The 27,085-nt window shown below is 36.5% G+C and overlaps 1 protein-coding gene across 1 annotated transcript in view; it reads left to right on the forward strand.

Annotated features, from left to right (window-relative positions):
• The window catches only part of LOC150095969 (fatty-acid amide hydrolase 2-like), an 88,776-nt gene that overhangs the window by 6,668 nt on the left and 55,023 nt on the right, over positions 1-27,085 (forward strand). The window contains exon 2 of the mRNA XM_090409396.1: positions 17,598-17,817. Within this exon, the coding sequence (XP_090265522.1) occupies positions 17,598-17,817 (220 nt within the window). The remainder of the gene's footprint in view (positions 1-17,597; positions 17,818-27,085) is intronic.

Here is a 27,085-nt window from a genome sequence, read left to right on the forward strand (position 1 = left end):
CTGGCTGAATCAATGAATCTTATGTTTTTTTAACTTGGTCTATCATGGAATTTCCAAGGTTTGGTTCTTGTTTTAAAACTCATTTTTTTCTTGAATAATGTTTGTGTATTTGAATCTGCAGTTCACCTCTGAATGCTGCTCACCTTTGATTCATTTTAAAACTTTCTTACATGCTCTTCTTTTGAATATGTAATTCAGTTTTATTCTGCTCAAAACTAAATGATGATCACTTCCAATTTCAAATCCTCTGTATACTCCCTTGTCGCGAACCAGTGAGGAAACATTGCTATCAACAATAGTTGAAGAGACTTTTTTCTTATTTCTTGTATTTTCTCTCCACATGAATTTTTACATGTTTTTATGTTGGAACATGGTGTTAATCATAACTAGTTGATGTTCTGAACAGAAATTTAGTAGATACTTACTGTTATTGTTAGCATTGCTCTTTTCTCCAAATTTTCCCAGAACATTTTTATTTGCATGGTGATAATTTCCTACTTGGATGTTTAGATCTTCAACAAGGACTAGCTTTTCTTTTTTTGTGTGTGTCATCTCTAGTGCCTCAAAAAATTCTTCCACTTCATTCTTAGTAGAATCCTCTCTGTGACCATAGGCACAAATAAGTTTCATTGTCTATCTACTTCTTTACTCTGATTGTTATTGCCTGAATATAACATCTTGTATTTGTTGCTTAGAATCACTTTTTGTCTTCTTTATTTTGATTATGCCTATTATGTTGATCTGATAATTATTCAATTCTTCTGCTAGTTCTATTTCTTTTTTATTGATACTTATGTTGATGGTGGCAAACTTGAACTCTGATGTTGAGATTTCTTCCATGATTTGTTCCAGTAGCTGAATTTTAACAGGGGCATTGTTTAACCAGGTGGTTCCTCAATGAAATTCTGTTATGTTGTACTATCGTTACTGTTTAAGCCAATAAGAATACAATTTGGTCAGCTAAATCCAAATTAGCAGTCTGTCCTTGTTCATTCATTATCCATGTAGATACTTACTAATGGAGTGCATTATGAGAAGTGATCACATTCTGTTATTATTGAATCTATTGTAATTATTATTATTATTATTATTACACCCTCCATGGAGTCGACACTCATCGTGGAAGGTTCATTCAACTGACAACATATTTATCATGTAGAATCTTAAAGTTCTTAACACTCCTTGCATTAACCACACATTCTGGTAATGCATTCCATTCATTAACAATTCTCCATGTAAAAAATCTACTTCTCACACCCTTCTTTACCACACTTTTACATAACTTCCAGGAATGATCTCTGGTTCTTTTATGAAAAAAGGATTGAATGTTAAGGCAGAATCCCTTGCCAGTTCTCTGCATTAAAAGGTTGTTTGGTGGTCTCCTAGTTATCCAGCTTTGACTCTTGAGAATCCTATTTTACTGCTTGTATATTATTAACATCTGATCGCCATGGAGTCAGAGACTCATCGTGGGAGGTATACACAAGGCTCATCCAACTGTGCCATAAACTGATTCAATGTGTCTACATTCACAGCACATTCAGGCAGTGCATTCCATTCATCAACCTCTCTCCATGTAAAGAACCTGCTCCTCACTCCTGAGCTCACACAACCCTTATACAGTTTCCATAGATGGCCTCTTGTTCTACACCCCTCTTCCATTCTATGAAAAATTTCTTCCATGTTAACCTGATAACAATCCCTGAGTAACTTATGCCTCAAGCTCTTATCCCCCCCCCACTTCCTAATCACAAGGTTTTACAATTTACATTCTATCAATCTGTCCTCATATTCCAAAGACCACTGCCTTTGTGACTCTTTCATAGACTCTTTTTAACATATCCTCATCCCTGAAAACCTCTCCATGTAAAGAACCTGCTCCTCACTCCCGAGCTCACACAACCCTTATACGGTTTCCATAGATGGCCTCTTGTTCTACACCCCTCTCCCATTCTATGAAAAATTTCTTCCATGTTAACCTGATAACAATCCCTGAGTAACTTATGTCTCAATCTCTTATCCCTCCACTTCCTAATCACAAGGTTTTACAATTTACATTCTATCAATCTGTCCTCATATTCCAAAGACCACTGCCTTTGTGACTCTTTCATAGACTCTTTCTAACATATCCTCATCCCTGAAAACCTGACTACCAAATCTGTGCACAATAATCCATATGAGGCCTGGTGAAAACCTTGTACAATGGTATCATAACCTTTTTGTTTCTGCTTTTCAGGATCTTTCTCATCATTGCCATTATCCAATGTGACGTTTTCACATCTTGTGAAATGTGGCCCCTGAATTTCAGGTCCTTGTCCACCACCACCACTCTCATATCTCTCATCTCCTCCTCTACCTCTTTTAAAGTTTCCCCACCAAGTGTATACTTTGCATCTCATTGTTGCTTGCCAAATTTCAAACCTTACACTTTGCAACATTGAGCTGACAGTTCCTCTTATCTGCCCAATCATGCAATCTATTCAAGTACTCCTGTAAGGCCATAACATCTGCATTGCTCTTCCCAATTTTGCATCATCTACATACAGATGTATATCACCAGTTAAACCCATCCCAATATCATTAATATACAAATTGAACAACAGTGGTCCCAAAACTGACCCCTGCAGCACACTAGTGACCCTCCTCTTTTGGGATACTGCATCCCATATACAACTTTCTGATACCTATCTGACAGACAATTGCCAATCTCACTCAGATGTCTGTTATCCAATCCCACCCATTGGCTCATATGGAAAATATGAATTCTGTTTTGATTTAACCCAGTATCTTCTTGTCTAGTAATACTTCCCATAATATACATATCCAAAACGAAGTGTGTTTGGCATTATGAGATGATAATGCAGTTTATTTGAAGTCAACAGAACTCTGTATACAAGACTATTAAATTATTTCAGGAAATTACAATATACTAAATATTAATTAAAAGAAAACTTTAATCAATACTTCCTATATATCGGCAATGTTACATTGCCATCTTCATGGGAGCATAAAACTATAAGTGCATGCAGGCACTAACAACGAGCAAATGAGGCCGAAGAGAATAACTAACATTGTTCCTAGAGTCCTAAAGGTGCCCCCCTAGTGGGTTGTCTTGGCGGTTGGGCTGATGTTCTCATGATGCAAGCTTCCCAAATTTGGGGAAGTCTCATGTACCCAAATTTGTTGAGGTTTAGGAAGTTTTTTAGAGCTGATGCTGATTCCATGAACAATCTTTTGTATTTATATTCTTCCATCGTATTCTGTGGTGGGTATTCAGAGCATGGTCTGCAAGCCCAGAATGGCTATATTGGTGAAATTGGCCATGTTCTGTATATCTGCTGCAGAATGTGATGGAAGAAAGCCACTTTACTACACCAGAGTAAATATAAATACGAGAGATTGTTCATGGAATCAGCCTCAGCTCTAAAAAAACATTCCAAATCTCAACAAATTTAGGTGCATGAGACTCACCCAAATTTGGGAAGCCTGCATCATACGAACATCTACCCAACACCCAAGACAACCCAATTTAGCCCACTAAGGGGCACCATTAGGACTCTAGGAATGTTAGTTACTCTCTTTGGCCTCATCTGCTTGTTGTTAGCACCTTCATGCACTTATCATAGTTCTATGTTCCCATGAAGATGGCAATGGGAACATAGTTCTGGCAATGGGTATAGGATTAAAACAAGAATATAATTTGTGTAGTATAATTTATTCCATTTAGATAGGAGGCATGTTTATTTTATTGGCCTTGATGAAATCCAGAGTTCAATTTGTTGATGGCTGTTTTGCATTTATTGTGTGCTTCAGCATAGGTTGAGCATGAAGCTGTGAGGTTCTTTTTTGTAAACCACTTGCAGTATGACAAATTTTTTTCAACTGCTTTGATATTTATTTTGTTAAACTGTTGCTTGGAAATTGGATGACAATTTTGGATAGAATGGGAAGCAAAGGCCTTGATGCTAGTGAAGATAATTTCTGATTCACTCAGAGCAGATGTTTGAATTAGAAGAGTGTAAGAAGTGATCTGACCATGGATAAGGAAAGTAGTAGTTCTGGAGATCTCCTTATTTGGTACCATTTTATTGCCAAAGAAAACCAAGTTGGGGATGGCTGGAGGAAGGGAGTTCTGTGGGAGAGGATGCTTGCACAGAATTGTGATCAGAGTACTGAGAGAAGAAGTGACCTACAGTGTATCTGAACAGAGAACAGGTTAAGAAAAGATCAAGGCATTGGGAGAATCAGGTATTATGGCATTATTGAGTATTTTGCTTGGAAAATGTATGATTAGGCTACTGCTTATTGAAAATGTTTCTGCATCTCATCCAACTTGACCAGTGGTGTTAAGAGGGAAAGCCAATTTGATTTGTGAACATTAAGGTCAACTGGGAAGGGAAGATGACTTTGCTATTTGGATCATCATCATCCTTTCAGGGATTTAGGCCTATTGGCCAGTTCTGGTCTCTTTCCATCTTTTCCTTGGGCATTCCTGACTTCTATATCCTCCATCTGCGTAGTATCAGAGTTTTTTTTTGGGGGGGGGGGGTAGTCTTGAACTGTCTACTTCTTTTCCAATACTGAGTATATTTTTAGTTCTTTACATATTTCTGTACTTCTTCTTTTGTTCCAGAGAGTATAGCCTACTGTCCTTCATAAGAATTTCATTTCTCCAGTTTCTATTATTTTTTTCCTTCTGCAGTTTTTATGGTCCATAATTCATTTCCCTCTAGTAGAGAAGGTCTTGCCAAAACTTTATAAACTCTTATTCTTGTATGCTTTTGAACTTGGTTAGGTTTGAAAATATTACTGATCATTCCTGTTATCTTTTGAAATTTTGATGTCAGTGTCAACTTCTTTTGTATATGATACAACACATCCAAGGTATTTGAAGCAGTTAATTTGTTCTAAAATTTTATTTTCAATCACGATTTTATTTCTGACTGGAAATGGTCCTGGGGTAGTGACCCTCCCATAATACATAGCATTATACATATCCATAAGGATATGTGCTTTGCATTAAGGGATACTAAGGATCCTGAAAATAGTTCAGGCCCGAACTTGTTTGCCTTCACTTGGATAAAGGATTAAACCAAGTACAAAATTTCTTGGTTTATAGTTTGATGCCTACATTCCACCACTCTTATGCAATAGTGCTATTTTATACCCTCCTTCCGCTCATTGGGCACTTTCCCTAATAGTTAGTTTCATTGAACAGTTCCTTAAAACAATTGGTGAATTCCAATCCAATCCTACTACCTTATTGACTTCCAGAGTACTTAGTATTTGAGACACCTTCTCATGCCCTTTTACGAGGGTGGTCTGAAAAGTTCTCGACCATAGATGGCAACACTCTCGGCAAGAGATTTTTTTTTTCTAAGTTGGTCCATCTGTCATAAACATCCATGTGAAATTGCAAGTCATTCTATCAAGTAGTTTGTTTTATACAGTTGTCTGTATCCCATGAAATGGATAAAATTGAGTATTGTGTGGTTATAAAATTCTTTGTAAAAGGTTTAATGGCAAAAGAAATTCATTCGAAGTTCATAAAAGTTTATGCTCATTCCTCTTCTCTTTCTTTTTCGACAGTTAAGAAATGGGCTGCCGAGTTTAAACATGGCCCTATTAACCTTGAAGATGATCCATGTGAAGGACGTCCAAAAAGTGTAACAACACCAGAAATCATTGATCAAATGCATGATATGGTATTGGATGATGGGCAAGTCAAAGTGCGTGAAATTGCTGAGACTATAGGCATTTCAAAATGTAGGATATATTTTGCATGAAGAATTGCATATAAAAAAGCTTTGCGCAAGATGGGTGCTGCCATGATTGCTCACAGCAGATTAAAAATGCACTCGCATAAAAATCTCTGAACAGGCTTGGAGTATTTTAACAAGAATGAAACTGATTTTTTGCATAAATTTATTACTATGGTTGAGACTTGGATTCGCCATTACCCACCAGAATCCAAATGGCAGTCAAAACAGTGGACAGAAGCCAGTTGTTCAGCACCAAAGAAGACAAAGTCTGTTCCATCAGCAGGAAAGGTCATGGCATCAGTGTTTTGGGATGCTAAAGGCATTTTGTTTATTAATTATCTTGAAAAGGGTACAACAATAACTGGGGAATATTATTCCGATCTTTTAACCAGACGAGACAAAAAAATTTGTGAGAAAAAGCCCTGGTTTGCAGAAGAAAAAAAAATCATCTTTCATCAGGACAATGCACCTGTCCACAAAGGTATTTTGACAATGGGAAAATTATGGGATCTGCACTATGAATTGTTGCTACATCCACCCTATTCTCCAGATTTGGCTCCTCTGACTTCTGTCTCTTCCCAAAACTAAAACTCTTCCTTGCTGGGCTGTTTTCTTCAAATCAAGAGCTGATTGCAGCTGTAGAGGGGTGTTTTGCAGATCTTAACTGAGAACCACTACAGGGATGGGATAATGGTGCTGGAGCATTGCTGGAATAAATGTATTAGTCTTAAGGGAGAGTATGTTGAAAAATAAAAATCATTTTGAAATTATAAATTCGTTTTTTCGTTGTTAGGCCGAGAACTTTTCAGACCACCTTCGTAAACATTCAGTCTTCCCCATTTCAGGAATAAAACTTGCTTTTCCTTGGATGAAATGCCCAGTGAACTGATTATTGAACAGCTCCACTATGTCCTCTGCATTAATCACTTATCCCCCCTTTTTCCCCTGTCTAACAAGGTTAGAAAAGCGGAGGAGAGAAATGAGTGACCGCAATCATTTCTCCTCCTACTGGCCACATAACAAAAGAATTTCTTGGGATCTTTTTTTTTTTTGGATCAGTGCTAAGCTCTTCTTGTATTTCATTTTTGTCTTCCTTTCTATATTAGCCACTTTCCTCGCTTGAGTATATTTCTCATCCGCCACTGTACCTCTCTTTATACTTTTTCCATTACCTATTTTTAATTTGCATTTGCTGTTGGATTTCATTAGTTAACCATTTAACACCAAATCTTATCTTTTTTCACTTGAGGAATGCAATTTGCCAATGCCATTGATAAATATTCCATCACTAATCCCTGTGCACTGTTGATCTCTTTTCCCTACAATTTTCCATCTGTGGAACTGCCCCAGGCTATTTTCTAATATTATTATAGTTACCTATCTTATAATTTCACAGATTCCTTTCTCCTCGATACTTCTCCAAGTGAACACTCCATGGGCACTCTCACCAGTGGGAGAAGGGGGATCAAGACTGATATTGTAATAATCAGATCCTGTGACTAGATCCAAAAACTTGATCTGTATGTTCCCTCTCCTTAGTGTTTTTTTTTTTTGGATGATGCACAAAGGTATGTTGTAATGGCACTTTTATTAAGTGACACATGACATATGGATGTGTTATTGTTTTGATTTTCAAATTTGCCTGCTGACAATAAATGTGTACTGGCACCTATTGTTTTACTAAACATGTTTTATAAAAACAACCTACTACATGTTGCTTGAGACATTTGATCCTCAAACATTCCAAAAATTCCATTTCCTTATTGTATGCTGTTTCCTCTGCCCAATTTATACTTCTTTTTTCATATTGGCTCTACAACCTGAATCGAGCTTTGGACTCCTTCCCTCTGTTCAAAACCTTACTTCTCCAGTTTGGACATTGCAGTGTGATGTTGCTATTTTGGCTATCTTTTTGGTTTCCTTTTGGTCTTTTACGAATAATTTTACTGTTTATAGTCTTAAGAATTCTGTCATTTTCCATGTGAAAAACACATCCTGCCCATTACAACTTTTGGAACTTGATTAAACTAGATATTGTAGGTTCTTTATAGAGATGATATAACTCATTGTTGTATTTGTTCCTTCAGAGACCATTATCATTTACTGAGTTCAGATAATTTTCCATTGATTTTCTTTTCAAAAGCTGATATCAAATTCTAAAACTCTTGCTGTAAATATCCAGGTTTCACATCTGTAGGTAACAACTAGACAATGATCAATTTATATATTTATACTATAATCTTCCACTGGATAGCTTTTGAGCTGAATACACATGGGAGAGAATCAATTCTGATTATCCTTTATTCAATTCTGTACTTCTACCATCTCATTTGGTTACCTTGTAATCATTACTCCTCTTATTTATATATTTAAATTGTTTCACTTTTTTATATTTCAAGGTTCCCAATTTTCATACTTGATACAAGTATGAAAATTGGGAACTTTGCTCTGCTTTGTATTTAGTTCTTGAACATGATTTTGTCATCTGCATATGATGTACTCTGCATTAATGTCTTTATTAGAGTGCCTTTAGTGTTATTATTACCTGACACCTTCAAGGAGTCTAAGGGCACACTACTCCACTCACTCTCTCCCCTACTCAATCCTCCACCTACTATAATGACACTACTACTGCAACCATCAACAACAATTCCATCTATTGCCCACCACTAATGGTATATTTTGTCTGTAAAGTGTGTACTCTCGCAACTGATTTGCCTTTATGCAGGATGAAAAACCCTCTTTATAAGACTGGTTAACTCACATTCAATTGAAAAATCTACTGCTATAGTTAAAATATCCCATAAACATTGGTCACTGGTCACTTTGCACTTGCCAAATCTCTGTTTCTTCTGCCATGCAATATGAGTAATGATTTGATGGTAGGAGAGAATAATTATGGACATTGTAGAGAGAGAGAGAGAGAGAGAGAGAGAGAGAGAGAGAGTGTGTGTGTGTGTGTGTGTGTGTGTGTGTGTGTGTGTCCAGCATCACTTTTTGAGGATACATCTTTGAAACAAATTGTTCTCAGTGATTTTCCAAAAGAAATAGAAAATTACTGGGAGAAGATAAAATCCCAATAAAACTTATAAAATATGCAGAAAATAAATTTCACCAAAGATTTCTTACTTTAATAAACAAAATTACAACACTGGAAAAAATGTTACTATTATCTGTGACCTCCAGGGAGTCAAGGACTCATCGAGGGAGGCTGTAAATTACCCAATCCAGCTATCATACCTTCCCTTAAATTCATTTACACTTGATACACTCACTACCTGTAAGGGCAAATTATTTCGCTCACTCACTGCTCTCTGGGAGAAAAACCTAGCTCTTAACCCTTTCTTGACCGACAACAACCTTAACTTCCATAGATGCTCCCGTGTTCTCTCCCCGCCTTCCATATAACGAAAAATTTCATCATTTGAAATGCTATAACACCCATTCGAAAATTCATAGACCTCTATCATATCACCCCTCTTTCTCCTGTTAACCAGAGTCTGTAATCCACATACTCGCAATCTGTCCTCATAATCTAAATCCCATAATCCGGATATAATCTTTGTAACTCTTCTTTGCACCTCTTTCCACAGCTTCTTTATCCCCTTGGAACCTGGGAGACCAAATCTGCACACAGTAATCCAACTGTGGTCTTATCAAAGCCTTATAAAGAGGCAAAATTACTTCCTTGTCCTTACATGTCAAGGACAAGGAAGTAATTTTTGCTATGTTAAAGCAAATATCCTCTGAGTTGTATTTGCAATTTTTGCTATGTTAAAGCAAATATCCTCTGAGTTGTATTTGCAATTTTTGCTGTGTGACCTTTCTTGAAATTCTTATCCACCAATATACCAAGATCCCTTGCCTTTTCAGTTTCTTGTAGCATAACCCTGCTAATATAATATGCCACTGGAACTCGAATCATGCCAAAGTGCATAACTTTACACTTACTAACATTAAACTGACAGCCATTTTTGTTTGCCCAGATTTCCAGTCTATTCAAATCATTCTGTAATTGCTGATTATCAGTAGTATCCGTGATTGCCCTGCCTATCTTTGCATCATCAACAAACAATTGCAGATCTCATGATCGACCCTGCTTGATGTCATTGATGTATAGATTGAACAATAATGGCTCAAGAACTGAACCCTGAGGTACACCACTGATTACCTTAAATCTGGCATATTCACACCCACTGTATACCACTTTTTGACCAATCCAAGTCAATAGATTATATTCCAATCCCATATTCTCCAATTTACACAACAGCCTATCGTGTGGTATCCTATCAAATGCCTTAGAAAAATCCAACATTATCATAATGTATCCATTCCCTTTATCCAACTCGGCCGTAACATTGTTATAAAATATGAGCAAATTGCTAAAACATGACCTTCCTTTAGTAAACCCATGCTGTTCCATGCAGAGTATGGAATGCTTGTCTACCCATTTCTATATGCGAGTTCTTACCCACTTCTCTAAAATCTTCACTACCACACCAAAGATACTAATAGGTCGGTAGACACATCAGTTTTTGCACCACCCTTGTGCAATGGAACTATCATACATTCTTTCCATTCCTGTGGTATCATTCCTGAGCTGAGACTCAAGTTATACAAATGTGTGAAAGGCCTAGCCAATTCAGCTGAACATTCCTTTAACAGATGGGCAGATATTCCATCTGTCCCTATTGACAAATTCTTATCCAGGTTATGCAAGAGCTCTTCAACCTCATTTTCATGAACCTCTAACTCTTCATTCAACATAGCAGTAGCACCCTGCACCATGCTGCATACACCTGGTTGATATATCTTAGCAAAGTGAGCACTCATTAACTGGACAATCTCTTTAGCTTCCGACACTCGTGTACCATCTGCATGTAATAGTTATTCTTCCACGTTCATTCTTTCTTTTGCTTGCGGCATAACGATAAAATTCTTTTGGATTGCCTTTAGCTTGCATGGCCAATTTCTTTTCATACTCCATTTTAGCTTTTCTCACAATACTCACAACCTATTTATTCTTCAAACACTAATACATTCAGATACCACCTCATTCAAGCACTTTTTCAAAGATTCCCATGCATTGCTGACATTTTTTCCATTCAATAACTAATACCATGAGACCAAAGATAGTATTCTTATAAGTGGATCATAATTTCCAGCTTTGTAATTGAGCATGTAGTCTGATTTAATTGCAGCTTCAAATACAAGTAGATACTTCCCAAGAAAGAACAGCATGATCACTGTCACCAATTGGTGGTAAAATAGCCATATTCTTGACAGAGATTCCTTCTGACGCTGTGAGCAAATCCAACACTCTATCACCTCGAGTTCCTTCTTTCACATGCTGCTTGAGAAAGTTATCTCACAACAATTCAATAAATTCCTGTTCTTTCTGATCGTGAGATTTCTCTACTACCCAATGAACGTTCGGAAAATTAAAATCACCCATAATGATCATTCGCTTAGTACCCATAAGGCTAAATTGATGATGCATTTCTTCGTCCCCCTACAGCTGAGCTGCCAGGTCTGTAGCAACACCCCACCATATATTTCATTCTATTAACCTCCACTTCACACCAAATAGACTCAAACTCATTGTTACCATCATTGTTTTTTTTTGTATTTCTACCCTAACTGGACTTAAGTCATTTGATATCATTAGTAGCACGTTAGAGGTAAAATACCCAATCACTGGAACCATGCAACTGCAATCACTATCTTTAAAAAAGGAAGTAAGAATAACTTTGACAATTACAGAGGGATAAATGAAGAACAGAATGGTTTTAGAAAAGGAAGCTCCTATATAGAACTTTTATGTAAGATCTTTGTGCATGATCAAAGCTTAGGCAAACATGCTTTTGGATTTCGTCTTCTGTTCACATAGTTAACAATTTTCTCATTTGATAAATAGCACAAAAATGCTTTTGTCATTTTTGTTGAATGTAAAGAGGTAGATCCTTTTATACATTCCTTTATATGGTCAGCATCCCTCATAGTTGTAGTCACTGCTTGTTTTTCATTGAAGTATATGAATACAAATACACAGCACCCATTCATATGTTCGACAATAAAGAAAAGAAGGCAAAAAGCATACATTAAATCAATGTAGGCTGTCTGCCTTGAAGTCCACAGCTGTTAGGTGATGGGCAAGTGACGTAGACATATTAAGTAAAATTTTTATAACTCAATAAAAATTGTTTACATGATGGTTTCAGGATAATTTGCATTAGTTCAAAATTATGTAAGTCAGGGTTTGTCTGTTCAAAACAAAAAAAAATTGCAGATTCTTCATGTTCAAAATGCTGTCTAGGCTGAAGAGATGAAAATAACAGAATGTGAAAGGTTTTGCTTGATAGCAACCTATCAAGAGTGTGTCATAAAAATCTCAAAATTTTTATTCATATACCCACATAAACAAGGGTGGTCTGAAAAGTTCTTGGCCTAACAATGAAGAAACAAATTTATAATTTCAAAATTATTTTTCAACATAATCTCCCTTAAGACTAATACATTTATTCCAGCACCATTATCCCATCCCTGTAGTGGTTTGCAGTAAGATCTGCAAAATACCCCTCTCCAGCTGCAGTCACCTTTTGATTCGAAGCAAAATGCTGACCAGCGAGGAAAAGTTTTAGTTTTGGGAAGAGGTAGAAGTAAGAGTAAATACATTTATTCCAGCACCATTATCCCATCCCTGTAGTGGTTCGCAGTAAGATCTGCAAAATGCTGACCAGCGAGGAAAAGTTTTAGTTTTGGGAAGAGGTAGAAGTAAGAGGAAGAAAAATGTTCCAACAATTCATAGTGCAGATCTCTTAATTTTCCTATTGCCAAAAATACCTTTGTGGACAGGTGCATTGTCCTGATGAAAGATGATTTTTTTGTCTAGTCTGGTTAAAAGATCCGAATAATATTCCCCGGTTATTGTTTTACCCTTTTCAAGATAATTAATAAACAAAATGCCTTTAGCATCCCAAAACACCCAAATGACCTTTCCTGCTGATGGAACCGGCTTTGGCTACTTTGGTGCTGAAACAAGTGGCTTCTGTCCACTGTTTTGACTGCTGTTTGGATTCTGGTGTGTAATGATGAATCCAAGTCTCATACATAGTAATAAATTGATGCACAAAATCAGTTTTATTCTTGTTAAAATGCTCCAAGCACTGTTCAGAGATTTTCATACAAGTGTGTTTTTGATCTGCTGTGAGCAAGCACAGCACCCATCTTGAACAAAGCTTTTTCATTTGCAATTCTTCATGCAAAATATATCTCACACGTTCTTTTGAATTGCCTATAGTCTCCGCATGTTCAAGCGCTTTGACTCGCCTGTCATCCAATACCATATTATGCACTTGATCACTGATTTCTGGTGTATTGCACTTTTTGGACCTCCTTCATGTGGATCATCTTCAAGGCTGGTATGGCCACGTTTAAACTCGGCAGCCCATTTCTTAATTGTCAAAATGAAGGAGAAGAGTACCCATAAACTTTTATGAACTTTGAATGAATTTCTTTTGGCATTAAACCTTCTTTTACAAAAAATTTTATAACCACACGATACTGAATTTTATCCATTTCAGGAGATACAGACAAGACTTTTGCTTCAGACAGCTGTATAAAATAAACTACTTGATAGAATGACTTGCAATTTCATATGGATGCTTATGACAGATGTACCAACTTAGGGAAAAAAATCTTGCTGATAGTGTTGCCATGTATACTCAAGGCAGAGAACTTTTCAGACCACCCTCGTAACTTTTTTGCCCTTCAGAATCGGAAATTTTAATTTTTTTGCAGATTTTGAGGTAATTTTTTTTCATAGAAGAAATGCTCAGTCAAGATGATTTTTAACATATATATATATATATATATATATATATATATATATACACACATACATACATACACATTTCCATTTCATGTATAAATGAAACACAAAATCAGACTTGTGGATGGAACTTAGGATCTGCAGGAAAAATTACAAAAAGAACATTCTGAACAACTAAACCAGGTGACCAACATATTGAGAGGAAAAAAGTTTCTCTGAAAATGCAAATAAGAAATCAAAGTACACACTTTGAGCATTAAAATAAGAGTGGGAAAAAAAAAAAACAGAAACTGGACAATCTGAAAATTAACTGCTGTTATAGTTAATTATTATTATTATTATTATTATTCAGACCTCCATGGAGTCAAAAGACTCATCGTGGGAGATTCTTCCTAAGAAACACAGTCTATCAAGACTCATCGAGGGGAGGTCCCCCCCCTGAGAAACAGTCTATCATACCACTCCTTAAACTCATTGACCGTTCTCGCTCTCACCACTCCATCAGGCAATGCATTCCATGGTTCAACCACCCTCCATGTAAAGATACCACTCCTCACCCTCTTGCTCACAGATTCCTTTCGTAACTTCCATCCCTGGAAGTTACGAAAGTAATCTGTGAGCAAGTCTCTCTCAGTCATATCACCTCTCCTTCTTCTATCCACCAAACTCTACAGTCCACATTCCCTCAGCCTATCCTCATAACTATCATTGTACAGTCCTGAAACCATCTTTGTTATCCGCTTTCCACAGTTAATTTATCCCCTTCAAATCTTGGGGACCAAATCTGAGAACAATAGTGTAAGTGTGGTCTGATCAGGGTCTTATACAATGGAATGATAACTGATTTATCCCTGCAGGTCAGCGTCCTTCTCATTATTGCAGGAATCTACCTTTGCTTTAAGTCCCTTAAATTTCAGGTTTCTATCAATCATCAACCCCAGATCTCTTGTCTCCCCTATTTCCTCCAGTATAACTCCTTCCATAGAGTATGCAGTGTCCCGTTGATGTTTTCCAAACCTGAAGACCTTACATTTTGCCACATTAAACCGATACCCCATTCATTTGCCCATCTATCTAGCTTATTCAAATCCTGTTGCAGGGCTGCCGCATCTGCACTATTACTAATAATCCTTCCCAGCCTTGCATCATCCGCAAACAACTGAATATCCCCTTGCAATCCACTGACAATGTCATTGATATAAAGGTTAAACAATATAGATCCCAGTACTGAGCCCTGTGGTACCCCACTTGTAACCCTCTGCCTCCTTGAAACTGTCCCACCGTACACAACTCTCTGATACTTATCGGACATCCAACCTGAATCCAGTTGACCAGTCTGACATCCAGACCCATGTGGTGCAATTTAAATATCACCTTATCATGTGGCACTGTCAAATGTCTTTGCTAAGTATAAGAAAATGGCAGTGTATGCCTTTCCCTCATCTAATGTTCTTGTAACTTTATCATAAAAGACTAGCATATTGCTAAAACAAGAGCAACCCTTCACAAATCCATATTGACTCTCACAGATAACATTACCCTCATCTGCCCAATGCTGTATGCGGTCCTTCACTATTTTCTCCAAGATCTTATTAACTACTGATGACACACGAACTTGCCTATAATTAGACACTTCCAGTCTGCTACTGCCCTTATGCAATGGCATTATCTTACCTTCCTTCCATTCCATGGGCACTTTTCCTGCAGGCCAGACTTTCATTGAAAAGCCAGGTCAAAGGTAATGTCAGCTTCCTAGCACATTCTCTAAAATCTCGTGATGAAATGCCATCCAGTCCCACAGCTTTACTGGCATCCAGAGTACTCAGTATTTGAAACACACTCCTCTCCTGTACCTCTAAACCTCGAACCTGCCCAATCCCTCTAGCATTAAAACTGACTCCTCCGAATCATTCACTCGAATAAAGTATTCATTGAACAATTCCGCTATGTCCTCTGCATCAGTCACTCTATTCCCATTTTTATCCCACAATATCATTCTTCCACAGTCATTCCTCCTCGTACTGGTCACATATCTAAAAAAATTCCCTAGGATTTTCTTTGGATCTTAGGTCCAATCTCCTCTCATATTCCAGTTTTGTCTTCCTTACCATACTAGTCACTCTTCTGGCCTGTGTCTTATATTCTTCATGCATCTTCTCTTCACCTGTCTCCTTATATCTCTTCCATAGCCTCTTTTTAATACAATTCCTGTTTAATATTGTTTGTCATCCACTTTAATCCTAATTGTGTCATCTTGTTCACTCGTGGTATACAACTTACCATTGCTGCTAACAAATATTCTTTCATAATTTCCCACGCACTAATGATATCCCGGCCTTCCAATTCCTCCCTCCATGAAACTTCCCCAAATTGACATTTTAGACTATTATAATCACCTGCCTTATAATTCACATACGTTCCCTTCTCTTTGATACTCCTGCATGTCAAAACCATATGGTCACTCTCTCTCCAACTGGTGGGAGAGATGTCATCTCAGTTATTATCAACTCTTCTGATGCTATAACTAAATCCAAAACTCTTGAATCTCTTGTTCCATCTATTACATGTTGCCAAGACATTTGTCCCTCAAGAATTCGAGAAATTCCATTCCCTTATTACTACATGCATCTTCCTCTCTCCAGTTTATACTACTGTAGGTAAAATCTCCTATAACAAACATTCTTCTTGCACTTGCCAAACTCAACTGTCTAAACATTTCTTGGTCCTCGCCCTCTGTGCTCCTGGGTCTGTAGCAACACCCTACTAAATATCCTCTCTTGCCCACCTCACACCATATGCTTTCAAAATCATTAGTGCCACTGCCTTCCAAAGTTCACTTTTAGAGAACATAGGTCGTCACTTATCATAAGTAGTACTCCACCACCATGCTTTCCCTTCCTATCCTGCCGAAAAATGCTGTACCCAGCAACTTCTATTCCTGTCATTATATCCTCTTCTGTCAACCACGTCTCAGTGATCCAACTAATTTTTGGCCAGGCTGATGCAATCTGTGCCACCAATTCCTCTCCTTTATTCTGGATACTCCTGGCATTAGTATAAAGCAAAATGCCGTTGTTTCTATACCCAGCATTATCCCCTCTGAACTCCACTGGGTTCAGTGTTAGCTGATGTCGTCCCCCTTCTCCCAAGTACCCATTTCCATAAGAGGCCAACCTTGTTACCATCCTCCCTGGGACACACTGACTTGTTCAGAACAGCAATCTCTCCAGATGCCTACGTCCTTCTTCATTCAAATGTAAGCGGTCTCTCGCATACAATTCCTCTCTCCTCAAACGCACTCCAAGCATCCACATATTCCAGTCCTCTCTTGTCACACATTCTGGCTATTATGTCATTCAATATTACTGCTCTTCTGCTCAGCTTGTCATTATCATACCTAGGCAACACACACTATCTTTCCTCTCTGTGTCTTCTTTCATACCACTTCAAGCAAGAATCTCATATCTCTCGCTGCCCTATTTACACCTCCACTCAATTCATTTGTTCCCACCATCACAATCATCTTGTCCACCCATTCACCTCTCTTAACTGCCAAAGCCACACTTCCTATCGTTCCTCCTGGCAAACACTCCTCACACATCCTATCTTGAACATCACGGATCATTGCGTCCCCATACATTATACCTCTTACCATTCCCCCTCTCCTATTGTTTCCATTTTCTTTTCTTCTTTCATTCCCAGAATTCTCTCTCATTCCCTCTCTCCTACTGTTTCCATTCTCTCCTCTTCTAGCACTCCCATACCTCTCTCTCATTCTGTCTCTCCTACTGTTTCCATTATCTTCTCTTCTAGCACTCCCATGCCTCTCTCTCATTCCATCTCTCCTACTGTAACAGATTAACATTCCAGATGTTAATCTGTTCCAAATGACACAATAGAAAATGCAATTAAATCTTTGTGTATGCACTTCATTACTATAGTTACTGATTTTAAAATTAATTATAAAAAATTTACATTAAGTTTTTTTTTTTCTGTTGAAACAGGTAAAGAGTGTTGATGTTGTGAGAACCTTCATTTCTAGAATTCGTGAAATTCAGCCATACCTGAATGTAATTGTAGATGAGCGATTCAATGATGCACTTCAGGACGCTTCCAAAGCTGATAATGTAATTGCATCTGGAGAGTTCTCAGAAGCAGAACTTGCTTCTCGTTTTCCATTTTTTGGTGTCCCATTTACAACTAAAGAGGCAATTGCAGTGAAAGGTAACAAACTTATCTTGATATTGTGTAACAAGACAGCACATTTGTTTATGCTTTTAGAAATATTATTGCTTTCGATCTTGTTTACAGCTGTTAAATTGTGAATGAAACTATGTTGTGTAATTTATTTATTTTTCATTCACATTTAACATTGCTTATTATATATTAATCATGATTTGTATAAAAATTATTTATTATTCCTTAATTAAGGATTACTATTTAATTATTTATTCTAAACTTAACCTACTATTAATTTATTAGGCAATAATATGTGTAGAATTTATAATAACTAAAATATATATATGATGTAACGAAAAGTATTATTATAAATAATTGTATACGTAATGAAAGAGCCGATTAAGTAGCTCAAATATTCTGTTTATTCTTATTTGTGAAAATTTAACGTTATGTAATCACTTATGTAAGAGTAGAGCGTTGTATTACATTAGCAAAATGTTTACGTTCATGCGTTGTCATGGAGACGCATGAAATAAACAAGCACGAGTCGAAGAGTGCTTGACCTTGGAACCAAAAGGAGAAAGAAAGGCAAGAAGAATTATGAATTAGAGAAAAAGGAGGGAGTTTTGCGGAGCCTGAAGGAAGGTACGATACAAGCAAAGAAGTGAAAGAAAGATTATAAATTCTTTAGGGCAGAAATTCAAGAGCATAGTATTTAGAAGTGAGCAAAAAACGCAGTGAATCTTATACTCAGCTGCAAGTGAAATCAGCTGTGGTTATAGAGGAAAATTGATGTCGTAATCGGATAAATAAAGAACTGGACATTCAATGGAAAATTCTGATTAGTTCCAGTTAGTCTAGGATTACGTCTTAATTCTATGTTGCCCTGAGGAGAATTATATCGAATTAAACTAGTTGGAGAAAAGTAAACAAGGAAAGATATCAGTGTCTTATTGATGTGTTTTTTAGAGTAGTGAAGCGCGATTAACAGTAGTTCAGTTAAATCGTTGGAGAATTTTTATTAATGTGTTCCGCTAACATAAATAAGTTGATTCATAAGTGTGCTCACAATTAATTGATGTATTGAAGATTGTATCTGGTAAGAGTAGTCATACGTATTTGTTTATTCTAACATTACATATCTTCGAAGTTTAAGGTCCGAAATAAGATTGCTTGGAATATTGTCTACCTTGATTAGTGCTTCCTGTGAATTTAAACATTAAGTACAGCTGATAGATGTGTGGAGACTGATTAAATAAGAAGTTTCGTTTTATTAACTTGAGTTAAGAAAGCTTGTGATTTTGAAGCTGTGAATTGTATGTGAAAGTTTAGAACATTGAATTGCCATGAGTGACAGCAAGATGTATTAAGTTGATTGTATTGTTTCATTTTAAAAGTAGAATTAATGTATTTGCTATATATCATATATTAAATGTTTTATTTTGTTAATCTAAATATTGTGTTTGCCTGAATTCCTTTTTATTGCACCGTTCATAAATATTCGAATCTTGCGAGAACCCCATGTAGAGTAGTAAATAATTCGGCCTAAATAAATGAGGAGACTGCTAACTTAATAGGGTGGCGCAGTATAATTATAAATTTCCCTACTTTTGGATCGGTGATCAATTTGCAAATTAGTTGTTATATTGATAAGAGTGACTTGAACCAAGATGGCGGATTTAGAACATAACGTGAAAATAGAACGTCACGACACAGCCATACACGTTGAATGTCATTCATAACTTATGACTGACATTAGTATAAAATCATAGATCGAGACCCCGCTATGCCTCCGAAGAAAAAAGTTCATAAGTTACTGAAAAAGAAATCATTATAACAAATTAAAACCTGTTTGTAAAAACCACTCTGGATTTCTGGGGCATCCAAATTGTAGATATTTCATACTGAACAAATAACAATATATCATCAGTGTGTAGAAACAAGCAAATCAAAGAACAGGAATACAAGGTACATACAACAATTGGTTTACCAATTAAAAATAGTTGCTTCATCCAGTGGGATGAAGAAAGAGCTTCATCCCACTGGATACTGTTTAGGGTCAATGCTGTGTTGTGCCAGACCAGACTTTGAGGTTTCATGTATTCATTTTAATATTCATGTTCATTAATTCTTGTTTTTCCACAGAACAGCCTGTCTGCCTAAAGTATGTCAAATTACATTCACAGGGAATCTGGAAAACACTAGCTAACGATAGAGGTGATAGTTGTCTTTTGTAGATGGTAACAGATGAGAAATTTTGTTGATAGGAAAATGTGCTTTGTTTAATAAGGTGATACTACTTCAGAATTCTACCAATAGCTTCAGAGATATCAAAAATATAAGGGATTGGAACCCTACCGTCTGTTTGGTTCCAATCCCTTATGGAATTCTTAGGTGTTGGAACATAGGAGTCAGTTATCTGCTGGATTTGATGAGCATTGCAACCATTTAATTCCATTAAAGTTTTGATAGTGAGAAGTTCTTGTTGTAAGCTTGGACAGTAGCATACATCTTATACTCTATTAATTTAAAGCCTTGATAATGCCAATTTTTTGAGAGGTGTGATGAGAAGGCTTTCAATGAATGCATCTGCCAGTAAAGGTAGGTTTTCAATAAATACTGGTTAACAAAGTACCAGATTCTATGCAAGTAAAAAGGATGTCCAAGAATGGTAAATTATTAGCATTTTCTTTTTCCATGATGAATTGATTTGTGGGTGAAGGCTACTGATCCATTGTAGGAAAGTGGTAAGTTCATTTTCAGAATGAAGCCAAACAGCAAAAACATCAATGTAACAAAACCAAAGAGAGGATTGGGGATGAATGGATGAGAACAAGGTATCTTCCAGATGGTTCTAAAAATAGTTTGCCAAAAGTGGAGACAGAGGGCTACCTATGGTAGTGCCTTCAACCTGTCTATTGATATTGTTTTTCCAGCTGAAATATACTGAATGCATAAGTTCAAAAATCTTCACATCATCAGAAGGGAGATCATCATATAGTATACTAATAGTGTCAGATAATGAAATGTTGGTAAAAAGAGAAATAATGTCAAAGCCGACTAACATATTCAGCTCTTCTATTTGAATAGTTTTGATTTTTTAAGAAAATGTATGGAATTCTTCTGAATGATCTGGATTATCCAATATGGGCAGTTAATAAACATGAAAGAAATTTAGCAGTTCTGTAGGTGGGAGAGTCGATACAATTCACAATGGGTTTTACTGTGAACAACCTTCTTTAAGAATTTTTGGGAGATCATATAAATGATCTTCCAAATGTTCATATAAATGAGTCCGTCCAAAATGGTGTGTAACTTATCCAAATGATCCCAGCTAACAACTTCATTAAGGAGAAGAGCTTACTGAATTGTTTAATTTGTGTTTTTTAGGGTTATAACTAATTTCTTGATAAATGGAGGTATCCTGTAAAAGGCATTCTATCTTCCTCTTATAGTTGACCTTATTCATTACCATTCACTACAGCTTTTCCTTTATCCACTTTTGAAATAGATATATGGTTCATTTGTTTTAATGAAAACAGCACACAGATTTCAGTACTAGATAAATTACATGCAGGTAATTTGCTTCTAAAGAGTAATGCAGCAACTTCAAAGTGTAGCTTATTAGTATCTTCGCTTGAAAATCCCAACAGATTGTGTTCACTGTTAGGCAGAAAAAATCAAATACAGACTGGATTTAGATACCAGAGCATGACAGCAAATCTTGGCTTTTAAGCCAACACACTAGTCTTAGCATCAGACAATAGACATTCAGAAATGTTCATAACCCAATTATTAGTAGGAGCATTGTCAGCAATTTTTTACATTTTCATATTTTCGCATGAGTCTGTAGAAATGTCTTTTGTAAGAGTTATTTCTCTTTTTATCAGGTTGGAGATTGTTTAGAAACATGTAGAATGATATCTAGTGAATCGTTGTCAGAGTAGCTGAAATTCTTCTTTCGTGATCTAAAATAGACTGAATATTAGATCAAAGCTTTTTAGCCACTCAAAGTTGATTCCATATCCAGGAAAAAACGAATAGAAATTGCATGAGCTCTAGGCATCCGAATAGTCTCTCTAAATCTAGCAAACATAGAATAACTTTTGTATCATGACATTTTTTGAGAAAGGCAATCCAAGCACGTAGCTTACCTACCTTTACTGGCAGATACATTCATCAAAAGTCTCCTCATCTCACCTCTCAAAAAAAAATTGCTGTTATCAAGGCTTTAATTAATAGAGCATATAATGTATGCTCCTCTCTGTCAAGCTTACAACATGAACTTCTCACTATTAAAACTTTAATGAAAATAAAGGTTACAACTCTCATCAAATCTAGCAGATAATTGACTCCTATGTTCCGACACCTAAGGATTCTTCAACAGCAGCAGGGTTCCATTCCCTTATATTTCTGGTGTCCCTTAACTATGGGTAGAATTTTGAAGTAGTATCACCTTATTCCCACATTTTCCTATCAAAATTTCTCATCTGTTACCATCTACAAACTGTGACCTCTATCATTGCCTGTGTTAACCAGATTCCTTGTGAATGTAATTTGAGGGAAGACAGGCTCTTCTGTGGAAAAAAGATTTAATGGACATCATTATTACATTGAATACATGAAACCTCAAAATTCTGGTCTGGTGTTGTGACGTTTTCTCTTCATGTTCGAATCCGCCATCTTGTTATAAGTCACTTTCATAAAATAAAACACAACTAATTGTAAATTGATCACCAATCCAAGGGTAGAGAAATTTCTATTATACTGCGCCGCTCTATCCTTAGATAAGTCTATATAAAACAGCAGGATCAATTCAAAGTTAGTTAGCAGTCTCCTCATTCATTCTGGCCGAAGTATTTGTTTTCTATCTGGGATTCCCACAAGATTCGAATTTTTGTGAACGGTGCAATAAAAAGGAATTCAGGCAAACACAATAATTAGATTAACAAAATGAAACATTTAATATAAGCTATATAACACATAAATAAATTCTACTTCTAATTTTAAACGATAGAATCAAGTTAAACATTAAGTCAAGTCAATCACATTAGTTCAATCTTCCAAACCTCCACATACACTTTCTCAGCTTCTGAGTCACAAAGTTCCTATACTTAAATAAATATAATAGAACTTCCTATCTAATCAGTTTCCACACATTTCTCAGTCATGCTATAAGTTCAAAAATATCGCAGGCACTAATAGCTGTAAATATCTCCCAAGCAATTTTTATCTTCAATTCTCAATTTCGAAGAATTTCCACAGTTAAAGTTAAGTTAAACGTAGCGTAATTAACACTCAATTCTTCATGCATTGAAATAATTCAATATGATAGTCCTTACCGGAAATAGTTCCTAGTACATCAATTACATTGTGAGTATACTTTTAAAATATATTTATTTCACTTAAGAACACATCTATAAGACTTATCCACAGTTATAATTAAAACACTATTAATTGCGCTTCAGAATTCTAGACATCAACTGCAGGGTACTTTAACTATCCTTGTTACCACTCATTAACGAATTAAACACTGTGCGGTTCTCCTTGGGGCAAATTAGAAATAAGTCGCAATTCTAGACCAACTGGTTTTATTCAGGATTCTTCACTGAACATCCAGCATTTTATATTATCCGATTACGGCATTAAATTCCTTTTACTATTACTGCTGACTTCACCTTCAGCTAACTATAAGATTCACTTCGTCTTTGGTCACTTATAAATATTATCCTTTTAACTCCTGCCCTAGAGGAAATTTTTCTAAGCCTTTTTTCGACCGGTTCCCGAGTTAGTCGATCTCTGGCACGGGCAAGCAGGTTTTCCCTCCCGGAAACTCGGGTTTTTCGTCCTGTAAACTCAAGAAAATCGACGTAGAACCCACATTATTTCAGACATTAAATATATTGTGTTAGGGTTAGGGACCACGAGATGGCGGCACATTTGAGCCGTCTCTCTTCACTGCGTACCGCTTAATTAGTGATAGCTTTGGCCATCTGTCTCAGATTGGTACCAGTGGAGATTGAACTGCCCACTCAGTCTCCAAAAGTTAGATAGGGCTAAATGGCCTCACCTACTCTCGTATACGGGAATAAAAAGGCGTTAGCTGATTTTTTGTTTTTGTTTTTTTGAACTCCTGCCCTTAAGAACCTTTCATTTACTTCTACTTCTCTAGTTTATAGCCTTGCTTCCTTTCACTTCAAAATTTCCGTCCTCACTCTTTCTTGTTACCTTTTATTTTATTTTTTTTATTCTCTCTTCAGCTCACGCTCTGTTCCACTCGCGCTCGTTTATTTCATGCGTTTCCATGACAACAAATAAACGTAAACATTTTCGTTAATATTACATAAGGCTATACCACTACACTGAGTTAATAAAAACACAATAAATAGAATATTAGAGCTACTTAATCAACTCTTTCATTTCATATACAGATAACTATAATAATATTCACGTTACAATATATATAAGTTATAATAAATTATAGGGGTGCTTAAGGGTCATGGGGTGCTTAAGGGTCAAAGCTGTATAACAGAGGAGACCTCCACATAGCCTTTAAAGGAATGTGGAGAACCGACCTGGGCTTCTGACCTAATGTCCAATCCTCACCTTCTCGTGGTGCACCCTGTTGGGTATCTACTTTGATACCTGAACGAACGAGGATGGGCTGGCAATTTGGGATTTAGCCGACCAAATTGTATTCTTATTGGTTAAACCAAAATAAAAAATGATGGTACAACATGACAAAATTTCATGCCGGCTGGGGCGTCGCCCGGTTAAACAAGGCCCCCGTTGTTTTCGCCAGGGAACCAGGGCAAACAGCGAAAAGTCAGCTACTGGAACAAATCTGAAAACAAACCCCAACTCAACATCACCAGAGTTAAAGATCGGTACTATCAACGTAAGAAGCCTGAATGGCAAGGAAATGGAGCTAGCTGAGGAATTAGATAAGTACCAGATCGACATAATAGGGGTGACTGAAACAAAAAAGACCAAAACTGGTGAGATCTTTCTGAGCAATAAATACAAAATGTTATATTCAGGCAATGACAATCAAGGAAAAGAAGGAGTAGCCATAGTATTCAACACAAAATACGAGGCTAATCTTCTTGAATGGCAGTCAGTCTCAAATAGAGTAATGTGGGCAAATATGAGAATGGAGAACTGGACAATGAGACTTATTTGTGCCTATGGTCCCACAGAAGGTTCTACTAAGGTAGAAGTGGAGGAATTTTTTGAGGCTTTAGAAAAAGCAACTGACACAATGAAAAAGGAAAAGTTGGTCCTTGTTGGGGATCTAAATAGTAGAGTAGGAAATGATTGTGAGACATACAAAAATATTTTGGAAAAATTTGGAGAAAAGAGCAAAGCTAATAATAATGGCAAATATCTGTTGGATTTCTGCTCAGGACATGGACTGGTTATTACTAACACCATGTTCCAACATAAAAATGTGCACAAATTGACATGGAGAGAAGAGGCTAGGAATAAGAAAAGTCTCATTGACTATGTTATTGTTGATAGTGATGTTTTCTCCCTGGTGCAGGACACCAGAGTGTACAGAGGATTTGAAATTGGAAGTGATCACTATTTAGTCTTGAGCAGGATAAAATTGAATTTCATATTGAAAAGAATACCATGTAAGAAAGTTTTAAAGCGAATAAAAGTTGAGCAGCTCTCAGATGTAAACTGTAGACTAAAATACAGAAATATTATTGAAAAGAAAATGAAAGAGTTTGAGAACAGGAATCAAACCTTGGAGATTCAGTGGCAAACTCTGAAGGAAACATTGATTGATTCTGCCAGAGAGGCATGTGGTGAGGTTGTGTGCAAAGATAAAAAAATCAGAACTCCCTGGTGGACACAGGAAGTTAAAGAGGCAGTGAAGGAAAAGAAGAAAGCGTATCAAAAGTTCCTGGCAAATAAGTCAGCTTTTACTCTTACAGAATACAGAGACAAATGTAAGAAAGCTAAACAGTGTGTAAAACTAGCTAAACAAAAGTCATGGGAGGACTTTGGCAAGAATATAGAAAATAAATATCAAGAAGGTGGCAAAATATTCTGGAGGTTGTTGAAGAAGCTTAGGAATGGAGGAAAGAGTGCTGTAAAAGGAATTAGAGATGATAAAGGTGAAATGAAAAAAGGAGAAAAAGATATCCTTGAAGTATGGAGTAATTACTTTGAAAAACTGCTAAATGAAACAAGCAGTGATGACAGCACAGTGATAAAAAACACTGACCAGGCATGCAGTCAGGAATACATATCCATACTTGAAGTAGAAAAAGCCATCAAAGGCTTGAAATGTGGAAAGGCAGCAGGAGTAGATGATATTCGACCAGAAATGCTGAAGTATGGTGGTATAAGAGTCTTACAGTGGCTGCACTGCATAGTTCAGAAAGCCTGGACAGAGGGACGAATTCCCAATGATTGGAGTAGAGCTTTCATAGTACCCATATATAAAAAGGGAAATAAAACTGAATGTGAGAATTACAGAGGTATTTCCCTAATGAGTGTTCCTGGCAAGATCTATGCAAGTATACTTGAGAAACGGTTGAGAAAAATTGTGGAAGAAAAGCTTGGTGAAGAACAAGCTGGATTCAGGCCAAATAGAGGCTGTCAGGATCAGATCTTCACTTTACGACAAATAGTCGAGAAAGCATGGGAATATAACAAAGATCTGTATATAAGTTTTGTCGATTTGGAAAAGGCATATGACAAGGTGCCAAGAGAGAAGCTATTCAATACGCTGCAGTTATATGGTGTCAAAGGGGCATTATATCAAGCAATACTTAGTCTTTATTTGAGTTGTGAGTCAGCAGTTAGAATTGAAGGAAGTACAGGAAGATGGTTTAATGTTAAATCTGGTGTGAGACAAGGATGTACATTATCCCCTCTGTTATTCATTATCTATATGGATCACATTATGAAGGAATGTGGTATTAAACCTGATATCAAAATTGGAGATGTTAATGTCAGCTCTTTGCTTTATGCGGATGATGTTATACTTCTAAATAAATCCGCTACAAGTCTGCAAGATTCTCTGACTAAATTGAATAGCTGTTGTAATAGATATGGTATGAAGGTCAGCAATAAAAAGACAAAGACAATGAAAATAGGCAGAATCATTGAAAATGTCAACTGTGTTGTGAATGGAGAACCTGTGGAACAAGTAAAACATTTCAGCTACTTAGGCACAATTTTTACTGAAGATGGTAAACTAAATATAGAAATAGACAACAGAATCAGCAAAGCTGGTATCGTGGGAAGTCAATTGAATAAATTCATATGGAATAAGAGAGAAATTAGTCGGAACACT

This window comes from Typopeltis vanoorti, chromosome 19, assembly GCF_054136105.1.
Source record: "Typopeltis vanoorti isolate ZY-2024b chromosome 19, IOZ_Tvanoo_1.0, whole genome shotgun sequence".
In the NCBI taxonomy this organism is placed as follows: domain Eukaryota; kingdom Metazoa; phylum Arthropoda; class Arachnida; order Uropygi; family Thelyphonidae; genus Typopeltis; species Typopeltis vanoorti.